At 33.2% G+C, this 17,040-nt stretch overlaps 1 protein-coding gene across 3 annotated transcripts in view; it reads left to right on the top strand.

Annotated features, from left to right (window-relative positions):
* LOC148238791 (hypoxia-inducible factor 1-alpha-like) overlaps positions 1–17,040 on the top strand; it is a 146,714-nt gene that overhangs the window by 58,502 nt on the left and 71,172 nt on the right. For all 3 annotated transcript variants that reach the window (XM_088181652.1, XM_088181672.1, XM_088181664.1), the window contains exon 7: positions 14,478–14,622. In XM_088181652.1, the coding sequence (XP_088037778.1) occupies positions 14,478–14,622 (145 nt within the window). The remainder of the gene's footprint in view (positions 1–14,477; positions 14,623–17,040) is intronic.

Here is a 17,040-nt window from a genome sequence, read left to right as displayed (position 1 = left end):
AATGAAACAAGTGTATAACTTACATCTGACAATTTTAAAAGGATTTGCTTAACACTGTATTCAGTGCACCATACACTGCCTATTCTTCGACGCTTGGCTTGAATATCATAAAAAATCATAAAATGAGCTTAGTCGCTCTTCAAAGTGTTTTTGTTTGAGAATGCACCTTTGTTATAATAACTTTCTAGAGGGCAGTTATGTTACTCCTGAGTCCTAACATAATTGCCTAACTTAGGACCTTGACATTGTTAATCGGTTATAATCGATTACTTGGGCTTTTTAAATATTTATAATAATACTAATACATTTTAATTAAATTGTAGAATACTTTTGGTTCAATTATATGTACATTTTTAACGTGAATTTAATCCCTGTACTTCAATTCAAGCACTAAATACATAACATTTAATATTACAATTTAATCGACACACCTAATTAAAGTGTTGTGTATGTTATCGTTTTATATTTAATTGTTTGCTCTGGACTATTAGAATTACGCATACACACGATATGAATGGCTCTAAAATGTGTCACTCGGACAAGAAAAGCCTCTCTTAACGTATCAAACTGACTGTTTAGGTACATTGTGGTGACAGTTGATTGTTATTTTATACATAATATGGAACTGTTTCAAATTGTCTACAACGGTGAATATATTTCAAATTAGTAGTGTTTTCTATTTTATATATGCACGCAATCGTGTGTGATTAAAATGTGGAACTTAGGTAAATTGAGGTTTGACACGTGGACCACGTAAATATACAGTGACTTGTCATTTCATTCGATCCCATTCACAAGGAACTCGTTTTGAGTGTCAAATAGCACATGTATGACAATATTCGGTGACGAGGGTTGTCGGGATTCACAAGAGTACAATTTTAGGATGAAAAGGTCTTTCTAATCTTTGATTACCTACCACGTTCGCTTGAATTTTTCTCCGCGACTTTTAGCTATTCCCCAAATTGATATTAAAGATAAAAGAGATGTGAGTGTTGTGACATCAAACAGGCTCAGCTATCTGATTTTAGAGGTGACTTCGAAGGAAGTGTTTGTGTCTAAGTGGAACGATGTATAAAAATAATATATTGTATATATGTATGTTCATATTTATATGTTTATATCGCTTTACTATTGCATTGACATAATTTTCAAATATTCCCGTTATGTTTAACTGTTCGAATATCGAATCGTAAAGATATGAAGAATCGAATTGTGTAGAAAAGGTTAATACAAACATAATCTAAAAAAAATTGTAAACAATAGAGAGTATCAAAACTATTTATTTTAATTTTAAAAATAAAACAGCAGACTCGGATTTTAAATTAGTATGAAGTTTCACTTGGATCATTCCTGCTGCCAAATAAATTTAATATGTCCAAAAAATATTACCATGATGAATTACTTTACATACTTGATATTGATTTACAAGAGATAAAATAATCAATAGCAGAAAAACCATAACTGCATAATATTACTCGGAAATATGAGTAATTTCTGGAATTTCGTCAGTTACAAAAAGTTTTTTTGCATAATTTTGTTTGTTGGCTATTAGTTGTTACGGACATGGTCGTTATTTATAACATAAAAATATTAATTTCGCAAAATAAAAATAGGGCACAATTAGCCTGTAGATAATGCAGCGGTAAACAAAAAACTGACTACCGCTTCAAATGTGAACGAATAGTTGAATAAATATTATAACAAATAAATAAAAAACAGACGAATATATTCGGTATTTGAATATTCTAATCAGAGTCTCAAAATATGACAAAAATTACATATTTGTAGATGTATATTACAGTCATAATTGTATCTGTATTTTGCGAAGGTATAATTAGTGTTGAACAACCTGTTGCCTTTCGGATTTTCATTGTGATACCGTTTAATTGTTAACATTAATTACCCGTTAGATTAATTCAAGCGTTTTGTCAAGTTTTAAATTACGTAAATTTTGGGATTGTAATTAATACTTGTATGTATAATTTAAGAAACATATCAAACGAATAAATTAAAAATTCGCTAAAACAACTTTCGCAACATATTATTTTCATATGCATAATTAAACCGTAATCGTTTCTTTGCGCCGCGAATGGAGAATAGCGCTTTTGAATTGTTCGAATTTCTTATTGTGTTGTAATGTTAAATTAAAGCATTATGAGCTTTCAACGTAAGTATGCGCTTCAAACGAATTTGTTTTATATTTTTTCCGAATTTTCACAATGGAAATGCCAAACGCTTTCCAATCCCACTCATCTCAGTTATTTCAACGAGTGTCAGCGACTTTCGCTTTATATTTTTAACCAGTCACATGTCCTGCAACTATGAGGGTATCCCCCGCAAATTTTCACTCGATTGTCTAATATTATTAATGCTGATTTCCATGTTGAATGTGAATGTGCCAAGACAAATTTTGCGCTGCTTGTTTTTGTTTTTGTGCCATAGCGCTGTTTCGCCGTGATAAATCGATTGCTTTTCACTTTCGACTCTTTGTCATGAAAGATTATTTTTATTCTTAGTCACGAGTGCCGTATCCGTCGGGACCTCTTTTCCCAGGATCATCATCATCCTCGTAGTTTCGGTAGCGTAAACGGGTGGTATCGTGATTGAGCAGACGACCCTCTGCCCGGGTCAATTTTGAAAGCCAGAAAATTTCCGAAAAACGAAGTGGGTCTTTCGTTGTTATATGTATATATAGTATATATAATGTTTTCCACGAAACGCGTTAGGCGAAATGAATGGGAAAATTCCGCCTCGTTTTTGCCCCCGAGAAGTGTAAAAATTTACGATTCGGAAGGGTGGGTTCCCGGTGATATTAGTGCGAATAAGTTATTCTTTATGAAAATTGCGTGTCAGACGGCTGTTGATTGGTACATTGTAATAATTGCGGTCGATGCACACACGATCCTTATTGACGATGACCTACTTCTATCCGTTTCTGTAGTAGATTATGCGAAATTATTGCTCGGGGCAGTGTGCATGTGACGTTTTATTACATTATTATAAAGTGTAAATTTATACGATATTTCTGCGTTAGTAGCTTGTAACATATTCCGATCTATTTATATGCTTATGGCACCATCACTATAAAGATTAGATTACAGCTAGAAAATCTTATCTGTGTATGTTCTAGTTACCTACAAATTTATTCAATTCTTTGAAGAACGTGGAAAACTAATCAAATAATGCATGCAATTTGTTAGAACCGACGTTTGCTGTGAATTTAACAACGTTTTCCACTTGTACTAATTTTGTTTCAATTATTTTCAATAATTTTGTATTACATTTTGAATGATCAACGTTGTGTTACATGTTTTAAATTGTATTTAATTTAATAATAAAACTTGTTCTCATTGAAATACTTTAGGCAAGTTGTCAATTAATTATAAACGCCCACTTTGAGTTTAGACCTTCAAAATCTACCACCTCAAATATCTTTAGTGGCTAAATTTAGTTACGTAGCTCGTTACCGTTAATTATTAAATAATTCTATCATAATAATATCACTATGCAAAACAGCTTGAAAACCAACGAAAAAAAATATTTAAATAAATCGAATTATGAGAATACACCTCGACTGACTTTTAAACAGTTAATGTACTAATCAATAAATAACTTATATAATAGTTCGTTTTTATAAATGAACATAATATACTATATGTGTATATGTATGAAAACAATATTTGTATTCTCCATCGATAGGTGCGACTTATCTCTATCGTTCAGGCAAGTTTTCGATCCCTCGCCTATAAAAACTTTTAGGCTTTGATGCAAAATACTCTGTTAGGACCTTTTTTATTTTACTAAAATTATATATTACAAATAATATCATCTTAAATACTACTAAAAAGATCTAAACAAATGACAATCTTATCGGGACTATAAACAGTAGCGTACAAAAGTTATCTTCGGAGATTTTATAAATAGAAATAACATTTTTATCAATAAAACTCAGATAGCATTTTTCAGTATTTTCGACTTTTTTCTATATACAGTAGAACTAGCTTAACAAGCACTTCCCATAATGAGAAAAACAAGTTGTAAAAAATGACTCGCTTAACGAGTGATGAGAATAGCGGGAAGTTAGAGATTGTGCCAAAACTGCTCCATAATAAGGCCTGTAAGATTAGCTGTCAAACTATATCTCCAGCTATGCATTATCGTATTTTACATTGCTTTATATAGGACAAATTGTTTCGATTAACGATTGCTACGAGTAAGATTATTGAAAGAATTATAATTTTCATCATTTTATATAAACTTCTTCCACCTTTCACGTGAATTACTACTGCATTTTTTGTAATATTTTTTGGTTTAGAAATAAAACGATCAAAAAGAGCCGATTTCAATTCTTCTAATTAATTTAATCTTTTCTCGTAAAAAATTCATCATTGAAAAATCAAGTGGTAGTCGGCAGCAACCAAGTCCGGTGAATATGTAGGCCCCAATAAAACTTCCTAACCAAGATTGTAGATTTTTTAAAGACTATCTTAAGACAAGTCAAAGAAATTTTTCACATTTTTTTTCTTGTACTCTGAAATATTTTAATAATATTAGTTCGAATAAAGTATTGATTTCTAATCTTATTTTTACTACGTTGATCAAATTGCAGCCGCCCAAATCAAAAAATCCAGCAGTTTTATATTTCACAGCCTTTACTGTTCCGCCGATGATATAAATACCTTCCATTTCGGAATATAAGATATAGTATCGCACATTTTACTCAACTCATTAAGTCACAACTGAAAGTTAAAAGTCAGCTATGTAAAAACAAACTATTTTAGGACCTTTAATATTTATACATATCCTAAGATTTATTCTAGAATCGACTTTTACTGTGTTATTCTTCGAGATTGGAATAATATTATTATAAATTATTCTATACGCTTCATATATTTTAACATAATCATCAATCGCCTATTTTAAACTTTCCTTTACTGTGATGTAGGCGAAATGCAAATGTCATTTTATTTTGTGAATATCTCTAAAAATATGTCTAAACAAATTGTTCATATTTTACGTATTCGTATATTATATAATCACTGTTAGTGATATGTTATAAGTTTCTGCAACAGTTTTGGGTTCTAGTAAAAGCATTTGATAACAGATAATATTACCGAACAATAAAACACCATGTTACAAAATGCATGAAAATTGAAAATTAAAAGATTTGAAAATTTAACTTAGTGTTGACACAACTAATAAAACACAAATAGTGTCAGCAACGCTTATGAGTTTCTATAGTCTTGTTATTTTAGTTCAAGTCCACATACATATACCAATATGTTTCGATGTAACTATCGTCTCGGGCGTTGTCCGTTTACAAGTGCATCGTTTCGTGCTTCGACACAATAGAGGAAGCTCAAGCGGCTCGGTCAGGTGCTTTCAACCCCCGACCGATCCGAATCGACGCGAGAATTGTTAATTGAGCTAACTGCCGTAACTCACGTCATATTCCGTCCCAATTTCACCCACCACGCGATGGCGCATGTGCTCTTTTAGCAGCTCGAGTTACGTCAGTTTTCCTGAGGGTAACGCCAAGTTTCACCTCGGCATCGAGGTCTACGTACCCTGGATGCTCTCCGGGTGTCGCTGCGCCCCAGGCCCTTGCACCCGATGCCCTCGCCGGTTACATTAACCGTGTCTCGGTTCCGCTACGGTTACGTTGGCTCATTTCGAGTAGTGCAGTTTTGCTTCATATTTATTGAGAAACTTTATAGTACCGTATATATTGGATAAAATCTCAAATCGCGGTCTCTTTCGCTTTCGTGCGAATAATCCGCGCGTCTGAGCGGATTGTGTTCCTATATGCAAGAAGATGGCGACGCTAGATAGGAAGATGTTTGTTTGTTTGTTGAGATTCGTGCAAGATTTTTGCGTTCGGTTCTGCGAGCATGCTGTATTCTGATTTAAATTCTTACTGCGATTTAATACTCTTCTAATGGACATTGAATTTCAACTGATCTATTTATCGCAGAATTGAAGACAGTTTCGTAAGCTTATTTTACTATTTATATGCACGGGCTAAAAATTTTGAGACATGTTACAAGTTATAAATTGGTGCAGTAGTTTCTCCTTTCCATCCAAACTTAATTTTATAGGATATTCTGTCTAGATTATTAATGCGAACATCACAGGTTTTTTATTATTAATATTTTTTATTAAAAATATTTATATTCCATAGCACTATAGTATTTTAGAAATATTATTTATAAAAATTAATATTTAAAAAAATATACTATGTATCTTATTTCGTAAAAAAATATAAGTTTTTACTGCTTCATGGTTTGGTTTTAATAGGTCGTGTAAGCCACAACGCCTTGTACAATAAAACAAAATATTTTCTTCTTGTATAACTACTCGTGTATTGTTATTCTAATGCCTAGATACATACAATTTATATTATCGATATGTTAGAGATGAGAATCTGGGACAAATATTGGTTAAAAGCGGGAGACAAGAACAAAACTATTTTTGTACTATGTTAGGATTTCGTTTTCGCCCATCTGTTTAAAATATGTACTATTTACTCAACCACTTTAACACAGTCGGCCAAAGGCTGTAATTTATAATTTGTTACATTTTTATTATAAAAAGTTTTAATTCATCCTTCTTTTTCTTGGTTTCAAAGCCACCTGAAGTGGCCACTTTTCAGATTATGTTAAGGCATGATATGTAAATTTAAAAGAAATTTATTTATTCAAAAACGAATTCACTCGATTAAAATAGACGAAATTATGACAAAATTATTCATCAGATAAATAAGAAATTGTTTGAACAATCCGTCTGCTTAGAAAATAGTTATTTTTATGATTCTTATATTACCTCTGCGCGTAATGATGACTATTGTTAAGAACTAATTATTTCTTTGAATTTTTATGTTTTTTAAAATATTTATGGAGGAAATGCTATTATCAAGTATAATGCATGAAGATGAAGTTACCATTACAATCCGCTATTTTTGCGGAGTTTCAACTGTATATACAAAATATATACATAATATGTATATAGTATATGTTTTGACAAAATGTGTCCTTTTTTGCCGTTACTATAATAATTACAAGTGTGTTAAATCTTTATTACATTCGCGCGATATTTTTACAAGCGTAAGTTACATTATTTTTAACCCTCGAAAACGCGGGAACTTTATGTGGTAAACTCAAAGAAACTAATTTATACGCGGGACAGTAATGTGGTAAACTCAAAGAACGAGCTTTTTAACGATTTATCAGTGGATTTAATACAATAACGTTAGACGAAAAATATCCTTGTCAAAGCGGGGTGAGCCTATTTAGACCTTGGGTAGTCAGCCCTTGTTCAGTAATCGCATAAGGCTTACGAGCTTCAGCCCATAACAACTACGACCCTTACCTAGTCGGGCTTTTCTTCAACACATTGAGACTAGGCCAGACCTCCTACCTAGGCTGTCGCGAGTGACAGTCCGCAGAACTATCGATTGTGTTCACCATCACCAATCAATATTTACCATCGTAAAATTGAATTGTTAGTACTACGAGTTGCTGCCATTAAACCAAAATATTAATTACACGAAGTACTGCTCATGAAAGAAGCAGTCAACTGAATGAGCCAATAAAAAGGGCACATACTGAATTTTATTGCATCCACCATATCTTCAGACTATTATTTGTTTGGTGAGCTCCTGGCAAAACCACTTAGATTAGCCTTCCGCTTACTACAATTAAAAGATGGACAAATTGAATAAACAAACACTAAATATTATATGTCGCAACCCTATTACGACTACTTATGTACATATATAGTACGAAACAACTCAAAACATTACTTAATGTAATCATCCACTAGTCTTTATTGAAGCCTAATTCAATTAATACTATGTATGTACTTTGTTGTATTCTTTGTGTACAGCTTTATTTTTTTCGTTATTATTCATAGTATTTCTAGTGCTGCAATACGATAAAAATATCTACTTTGTCCTAAATGTAGTATGTATATTTTTTAAAAGAGAATAATTTACTTACGGTCACCTTGTAATTTCAGGTGCTAATCAAAAATGCTCGCATCCGAATTTTCCTCCTTTTGCGGAAGGGATGGGTTCCTTCCTCTCCCAGGGTTAGGGGCCCCGGTTTCAGCGGGCGCCGAGGTTCATACACCCGACGACCGGAGGGCCAACGGCCTTCTGTTTAAATTTTTACCCTGTGATGCAACCGTGGCGCAATCCTGAAATGCGCTGCCCTCATCCCTCCGGAACTGATCCGGGACGAGATCGACGGGTCAACGCCGGCTGACAAATGAAACTTGTCCAAGTTAGTTTCTGAAACGGTTGGGTTGGGGTGAGATATTCAGAACGCGTAACATTGACGCCCCGTCGATTCGTTTATCTTGCTATTAACCGCTTTTGCTTATGTGAATTGTTATGGGGTGCGAATGGAAGTATTTCGATTAGGCTGAAATGCGGGTTGTTCTAAATACGAACTGAGATATTTATGAGGCTGATTTAATCCATCGATAGGGTTTTCAAATCAACCGATTAGAAATATTTAGCTTAGATCTGCGATCGGCAAAATATAGCACGCGATTATTTCAAGTGGCATGCCGAAATAGTCTACTTTATTTATATGATGTTTTAATTGGTTAATTTGCAAATGTATAGAATTAGATTGTGGGTGATGATTGCCACTCTGATAGTTTAATATTCGATTTAATATATTCATTAAATTTTTACTAAAAATATCTAGTTATAGAGAGAAATTTTTAATAGAACATAGCACATTCGAGATAATCCGTCCATCCCTCGATAACCTTCAGCAGATTGCGGTTCGCGGCGCCGCGCCCCACAAGCGTTCATAATTTAATTCGAAACTCTGAAAGGGAAAACTCAGATAGGAAAGGGAAAATCGACGAGGCTGGTTGCCCTCGCTTCCATTGGCCAAAGAGCAAAAGTCCTCGGCCGAGACTGAAGAGACCGCAGAGTAGTACTTACCGTACATACTGAAATTTTCCGACGGTCGGTTTTGCGCGGCCCTTTGAAAATGCTCTGTGCGCGAAACGACGTAGTAAAATTCGCGAATTATGTAGCATGGCGGCGGCGACACACGGATTTGACGACGTCGCGTAAAAACATCATAATAACTGAAATTTTAGAGATTCTGTCATATTTTATCATACGTGCTGTATATGGGTAGGTGCAGGGCTTTTTTGTCGTGTAACGCGGTGGAACGGCGTTCCGGCACCCTTTTAACGGTATTTTTAATGTCTAGAAAAGCAATTGTTACTGAGTACGCGTGCGTAGCGATTGATAATCTACGGAAAAATGTATTTCTTTATTTTTACGAAAAAACGTCATTATTTTCATTTTCTTTGTATTTTAATGTTAACAGTTTAACCCCAAGTTTAAAATTAATGAAAAATTCAGTTACTTTTCAACCGTCAGTCCCACAAAAGAATCCAATACAATAACAGAAACGACGACAGAAAATATTAAAATATTGGTGCAACTTAATGATTCTGAATCATCTCAAGCTAATCTTGAAGAATAAAGTCGAACTCAAAATGATTGGACGGATTTTTTGATCATTAGATAAAAAAAATGATTTTTGCTAAAAAAAATTATTGTGTAACTACACAAAATGAAACTTTACTGCACACCTTGGCGAAATGTTGGAACTCTTTGGAACTACAACGATAATGGGAATAAAAATTTCCAAAGAAATCACATATTCTGGGAAAAATAAAAGAAAAATAAAATATAGTTTCGGAAGCATGCGACAGCGCTGCTGATGTTAGGATGTAAAATTGAAATGAAAAAATTCCTGACAGAAAATTCAGGAAATTGGAAGAGTTTTGAATCCGATCTAGTTTTTGTTCAGTTTCGGCTTTCGAAGAATTTTTATGCGTCATTTTAAAGAAGCAATGAATGATCCTAAAATATATAAAAATGATAAGTATATTTACAATGGCTTAAGAAAGAAAATAACATCTGCAGTCTTTTTATTGGATGTGAAGCTGTACATTGTAAATAAAAAATATATGCAACAGAGTTTTGACAAGGATGTCAATTAAACTTTTTCCAGGGGGGGGGGGGAGCAAACAAGTTTTGATTTCATTTAGATTCAATGTATTTCATTAAATGAGAATGATTTTTCTGGCCTAATTCAAGGGAGGCGGGACAAATGTCCCTACCTGCGTAAATTATGTCCCTGCTTAGAATCCACATCAAAAGCAATACAATCGTATTATCGCAGTGGAATCGCTCTTACCTGCTTCCCCCCCCCCCCCCCCCCGAAAATGACGACTAGTGCCTGAAGATATTGATGTGCAGTTGACATTTGCAATGATGGAACTTAAATACATGTCAGTCAGACTACTACTAAACAAAAGAAATGATTCATGGATTTTACGAATACATTCTCGAAAAGACATCCTGAAAAATATTGGGTTTGATATATGCTATAAATTCTATTCACATTTCTTCAAGTGAATGTTAACGAGGGTTTTCGCAAATAAATCTAATTATTACCTTAAGAAGAGCTTCGTTCAAGACCAATGCAGTTTCGACTCTTTCGTTCATCAAACTCGTCGGACCACCATTACCACTTTCGATCCTTCAAAATATGTCAGACGAAAATTAGACAAAATCTTGGAAATCACTATAAACATTATTCAAATATATAATGCTTTACAATTTTATTTTACATTTAGTCTTTAGGTTTATATTTGTATTTGTTCGTTTAACTTTAGATTTGACATGTCTAAAGTAAAGAAAAAATATGATAAATTTTGTTTAATTTTTTATACGCTTCGTGCCATAGTAAGAGTTGCTTTTAATTTAATTTAAATTATATTTGAATATAATTTTCTTTAGTTAAAAGCTTAACAAGAAGTGAGTTCCGGCACAATATTTTAAAACATGCCCTGGGTTGGTGTGTATGCTCATAGGATAGACCTGGTATATTTTTCTTTCTTAAGCTGAGGAGATTTGGAACCAAAATCGGATAATTTATTGTCCACCCCTACCACGTATAGTTAGCATTAAACGACGTAAAAAATGTTCATGGTACTAAAACATAACCATACATTTCAGGCCGCTCAGCATTATTTCCACTGAAATTGCTAATAAAAGCTCAATAAAGATATCATTGAAATTTTATTGTTCGTTCTATTTTTTTTTAATAAAGTATTCATCATAGTTCAGAAGACGGCAGATGTTAAATTTATGAATATCGAGAACAACAAATGCTAATTCAGTTCGCTTTGTGAACACTCTTGATATTCAATATTAGGTTTAGAAATTAGTCGAATGCTAAAAGCAGTATTCAAATTTCTCTTATACCAGAAAGCTTTTTTTTATTTGAAATACATTTTCGCTTATTAGAACAACGCTGATGTGTTTGATGATATGCCGTCGATAAAGGTCAAACTTAGTGCATTTTGCTACCTTCTTTAGTTCAAGAATAAGTTGCAATAATATTATTCCTAAATTTTCTTTTTTCTTTTTTTTCACTTGATAAAGGTATTTTTTAAAACAAAAATGGTTAAACGTCAAATGGTATTTGTTAATTTTTGACCAGCACGATGGATCAGTGGTATAAATAAATTATTAATACCTGAAAGACCTGGGTTCGAAACTCATATTGACCCTATTGTTTTTAAATTTTTTTCGTGTCTGGGTAGATTATAATTAGTGGTTATTATATAAATATATTTTTGATCAATCATCACAGTATAGGTTTTTATAGATTTCCCTAATCTTTCGGTTGAATATCGTGATTTTTTTGCCAGTTTGCATAGTGATCATTTTTCTGAATGTAATTATGAAATTTAAAAGTGAATTATTTTACATTTTTTAGCTTTTGCGTCTCGCAGTTTCAAAAGTATTGGCTAAAAGAGTTGAGCGGCGTTTTTTTTCACTAGGGAGTAATGTTTTCAACACTTCGATTATTTTCGCTAGAATTTAAAAACAAATAATACCACAAAGTTAGGACTATGTATAACGAAAACATCTACGCCCACAACGCTTTAAGCATTTTAAACGTGATGTATTTTTATCCAGTCTTAAAAATCAATAGCGATTATCGCTATGAAGTTTTTAATATGTTTCCAATACAAAGGCAAAGCGCCAGCTAGTAAATCCGGAAGGGTATCAACGATTCAAACGTCAATCCGATGCAAAACCCTGCTGAGCCGAATTAGAGCTCCCATTTTCTTTGTTTGTTGCAGTAGTGTATTTCTGCACTTGTTCCAACGTACCAATTTATCCGAGGCTAAAAATAGACTGAATAATAGACCGTAGTTTTTTTTATATATATGTATATGCGTCCCTCGTATGTGATTTGCGTTACCGTAAATAAAATCCACATACACTCATGGGTTCGAAGTGTTCGGACGCTTTTTAAATCGATCGCTGTGTAGGAATTTTACGGCGAGATACATTCGAGTAGGTACGTTCTAGAAGGGACGTAAAACACCATATTGGATGGCTGTCTTCTTCGGCGATCAAACGAATGCCACGTTAATTCTTTTTGATTTTCCGCAGGCGTCGCGGTTAATGGCGGTTCGTCGAAGCGGCTATGATGCGATTCGGCGATTAATTCCCTTTTTGGCTTTAATTCTTGCCTTCTCTGGTGTTGGTAATGTTTAAATTGAACAGAGAAAATATTTTTTGGTATGGAACTCCTGTAGAAGTAATTAGGGTTCAGAAATGGCTAATTAGTGGTATTATTTTATTAACGTAAAGATTTTTTTAAATTACACATTTATCAATATGAAGTAAGTATGAATAAAAGTCAGACAAACAATGAGACGAATGCAAATTATCGCATACTAATAATAGTCCTATATTGGTATATTTGTTTCACTAATGATTGCCTAACTAAAGTACTTTTTTCAATTTCAATGAATGATATACCTTAATAAAGCAGAAATTTTAACCTTTCTTTTTTGGAAATTAAAAAAATCACAACGAAAACCATCCCTACTATTTTTTTAATCTATTTTTCAATTAATAAATAATATGTTGCAATCATCAACATTCAAGTAATTTATTTATTGTACAATCATATTATGTTGCAAAATGACAGGCGTTGCATAACAATTCATTGTAACGCATTGGGCTAACGTCTAAGGTGTTCAGTGAAAAGCTCACAAATTTTTACTGTGTTTACAAAGGTAAACAATCATTTATTTAAAATAACCAAATAGTTAAATGTGTATAAACGATTTATTCGGCGAAAGCGGACCAATAAAATGTTCTAACATAATTCTGAAATTTTTGGGATTGATTTTTTGTCAAGAATAATCGAGTTGGTCTCTGTACACATTTGTTGTATAAAATGACTAAAGAAATGCATAAAAAGCATCAGAATTCATAAGTAATTATATAGTTTGTATTGTAATTAGGGTTTTCAATACCGGTAGTACCGATAATCGACCTTCGATACTACATGTATCACAGGGATATTTTTTTAAATCCGTACATTTTGGTTGTTGGAAATGTTATCTTAATTAATGGTTTACATTCTAAGCTTTAGAACTACGAAAACTACGTTACCCATTTTGCTTGAAAGCAAAAACGGAGAATGAAATTAGTGTTATCAGCGTAGGATATCAAAGTAGAATATTGTCGTGCAGTTCCGTATTTTTAAAATTTAATTACCGTTTAACACGAGAAGAAATAAGTAAATATACGTAATATTAGATATGAAAAAATAAAAATATATAAATATCACAATAAATGCTATATAATACATAAATATATAAATTTACGTATATAAATATGCAGTTTGAAGACTCCGGGACTAGTTGCGGGATTCAGGGAGTTTCATATTGCAATCCCGGATTGAATTCCCTATTTGTAAGACAATTATACATATCGACTTGTTCATGTCACATTTTAATAGTTATTTTTCACTGTTCATGGTATTTTTTTAACAATATCCGATTAAAATCGTATTTTTACATTTCATATTATTGAAGGAACGCATGCTCTAAGAGCCGCATGCGGCTCGCCAGCCGCGGTTTGCCCATGTTATAATTCAGCTAAAGTTAAAGAAGTTGGTCGAATTTCTTACTGATATTAAAAAAAATATATATATTTTTTTTTCTTGACGCAAATTTTAATTACAATATTTAGGGATATCAAGAAATAATACCCCATACACTATATAAGCTGCTGTTGCGCTGTTTTTTTCCATCTGGACTAGGATTTTATAAACCTGTATATACTATATTAAATTTATAATGGCAAAGTCAAAGGGCGTTGCACTCGCTCATATACCAGAATCCGATGACGTAGGAAACGTATAATTAATGCAATGTGATCGCATTAAGTATTCCGCTGTTTAGACTGACGGTAATTCATCCCCATCCCCGTCAGGCATCCATCGCGGCCGATGCTCTCCACCGGAATCCGTGGGCGGAAGCTGACATGCGACTCCCCCACCACGCCTCGTTCTCATAAATCCACGTTATCACAGCTGACAAACCCTTTATCTTCTTTCCAGTGTTCTCTAAAGGACAATGTGAGACAGGACGCTACAGATTCTTGGCCAAGTTCGGAGGATACGCTTGGGTCATCACCCAAGCCACCCTGATGCTCGACAAGCAGCTGAAACCTGTCAGCGTCGTCTGCGTGAACTACGTGATAAGGTAGGATTCAATATTTCCACTTTACGCCCTTGGCGAGCGATCGTCCTTTTTCGGCTTTTAATCTCGTTATGTCGCCCGTAAGGAAATTTCTCGCGACTCGTTTCGTCTCGCGCGTATTAACGCTTTTCTTTACAGAAAATCAGATTTTCCGCATTAAGTCGGTGTCTTTTTTTTATTAAAAGGACTTCCGACGAGCGGTAAGTAAACATTTCATTATGTACTATTGAATTTATTTATCATTTACTTTTCAGGCCCCACTAATCCAGTATTTATTGTTATTATATTATATACTTTCTTTCAGCTGGTGAGTATTTATTTTTGTTGTATATAAGCTATAAATATGTCTTTATATTAAATTAGCTCAAGTATATCTATTTATTAAAAAAAAAAACGTAATTTTAGATTAAAAAAAAAATAGTTCCAAACATTTTTATGACAGCTTATTTAAAGAATACTCTAAATATGCCTTTGAAATATAGACATTTGTGACTTGGGCGAATTTGATATCGTACTAAATCTACTATATTATTTACAAGAATGTAAGCAAAAGTCGATGTTTACATTTTATCTAATTATAATAATAAATAAACTGATATACGCACTCCTTATCACAATGGTCGAGTTTTGCTTGCATTTAATTTTTATATGTTGTATATGTTTATTTTATGATACCGGAAAAAGTTTTTATATATGTATAATAAATATTAAACAATTTGTGTCACATTTTCTTAAATAATGTACCGTCGACATTCGTTTCAGTGCCGCAAGAAAACTTTTTTATCTTAATGCGAAAACTTAAACGCTCTCTACTCTTGTCTTTTCTGTATTTCGCAAACCTCGATAAGACGCAGCAGTACCGCAACTGCGTTATTAGCGCGTACACGTTAAATATTTCACTGTCACACGATCGATTAACGGATTATCCCGTTGTCATATTAGTGTGTGTGTCCCATTTTGCAGTTATGCAACGCTCGCCCTTATTATGCTCGCCGCGACCCATTTCCTAGAACGCGGTCGGGGTCGTACTACGCCCCCGTTTCGCATCCCAGATTTGGGACATGCAACCATTCTTACCAAGCTCTATATAGAATATTCTTCTTCTTTGAAGTCCGGATTCGATCGGATTCGCTATATATCGAACGATCAACTCTACAAATTATTTACAATTAGTATAAAATTATTGCCTCTTCGATTTCTCTGACACGTGTGCTCGAGGGTGAGTCGTAAAATTTATGTTTCGCTAATAATTTACGATACCGAGTTCGGTTTTATTGCCCCGGCGAAATTTTCCGCTGAACGAAAAATTTAAAAGTTCAGCGGTTGTAAATTGTAAATTTAATATTAGTGTTCAATTTTCTTATTTCAATTATTTCGTATTTTGCTAGGCTAGTATAACCGTTTAAGACGATCATGGTAAAAATCCAGGTCAATCAATGATACTAGCTGGTCAAAATTTATAAAGTATAGATCCGTTCAGCTGTAAGAGTTTGTTTTTCATCTATACTTTATGGCTGAGATACTTTCCGGAAAGTTCAGGAAATATCGTATAGCGTACTGTGAACCATATTGTCGATTATACGGTGGCGCAAAAGTAAATAAAGGGTTTAATATAATTATAACTTTTTTAATTTGTGATTTTTAATTTGTTGGTTCTCAAAATAATACAGTTTTATTCACGGATATTATTTGTAACTGCGTGTGAAATAGTACATCCAATAATAGCATTTTTCAGTCTCATGACAAGCCAATGTTCTTGGTCTCATATTTTGTTTAACGAAATTTAATTAAGGAAATGATAACTGCCGTAGTTTAAATCATATTGACATAAAAATGGTTCTAAAAATATATTTTAATAACATCTCGTCTTCGTTGTCAACCTAATCCGCTAAATTCTTTTAAAATGGCAGCTATTCAAAAAAAAAAAAATTTTGTTAATAAAAAAGTAATAAGTTAAAAACATTTAAAAATATAAATTTATATAAAATAAACTCTAAATCGATTTTTTCTACCCCGTGACAAGCCAATGTTTTGGGTCTCGTCCCTTTTAAATTTACCACCGCTTCTTGCCTCCTTCTCCCGCTTCTGTTTATTTCTGTATATTTTTTCAGTCAGATAAAATCAGCTTTGATGAATAAATTGAAAATAATCTACCAAACGTCTACACGCCCGTGATACTTTGCGTTTCAAAACAAAATACAATTTTAAACATGATACACATTTTCATGTCTGTATTGAGATAAGAGATACAATAGCAAAAGACGGATCTTTCCGAACGTTTTGTTCATTTGAGTCGCGTCGTCAAGTGTACTTGGAAAATCACTTCTCAAGTTGCTGGTTGGGAATATTTACAATCCAGATATTCTAGTAGAACTTCGTTTTTTTGTGTTATCTAATAACTCGCGATTGCGTTCTCTGTGC

The sequence above is a fragment of the Plectrocnemia conspersa genome, unplaced genomic scaffold (genome assembly GCF_051122295.1).
Source record: "Plectrocnemia conspersa isolate PC_06_02 unplaced genomic scaffold, ASM5112229v1 ptg000001l, whole genome shotgun sequence".
Lineage (NCBI taxonomy): Eukaryota > Metazoa > Arthropoda > Insecta > Trichoptera > Polycentropodidae > Plectrocnemia > Plectrocnemia conspersa.
Note: the sequence above shows the minus strand (reverse complement) of the source record. Positions and strands in the feature narration are given on the sequence as shown.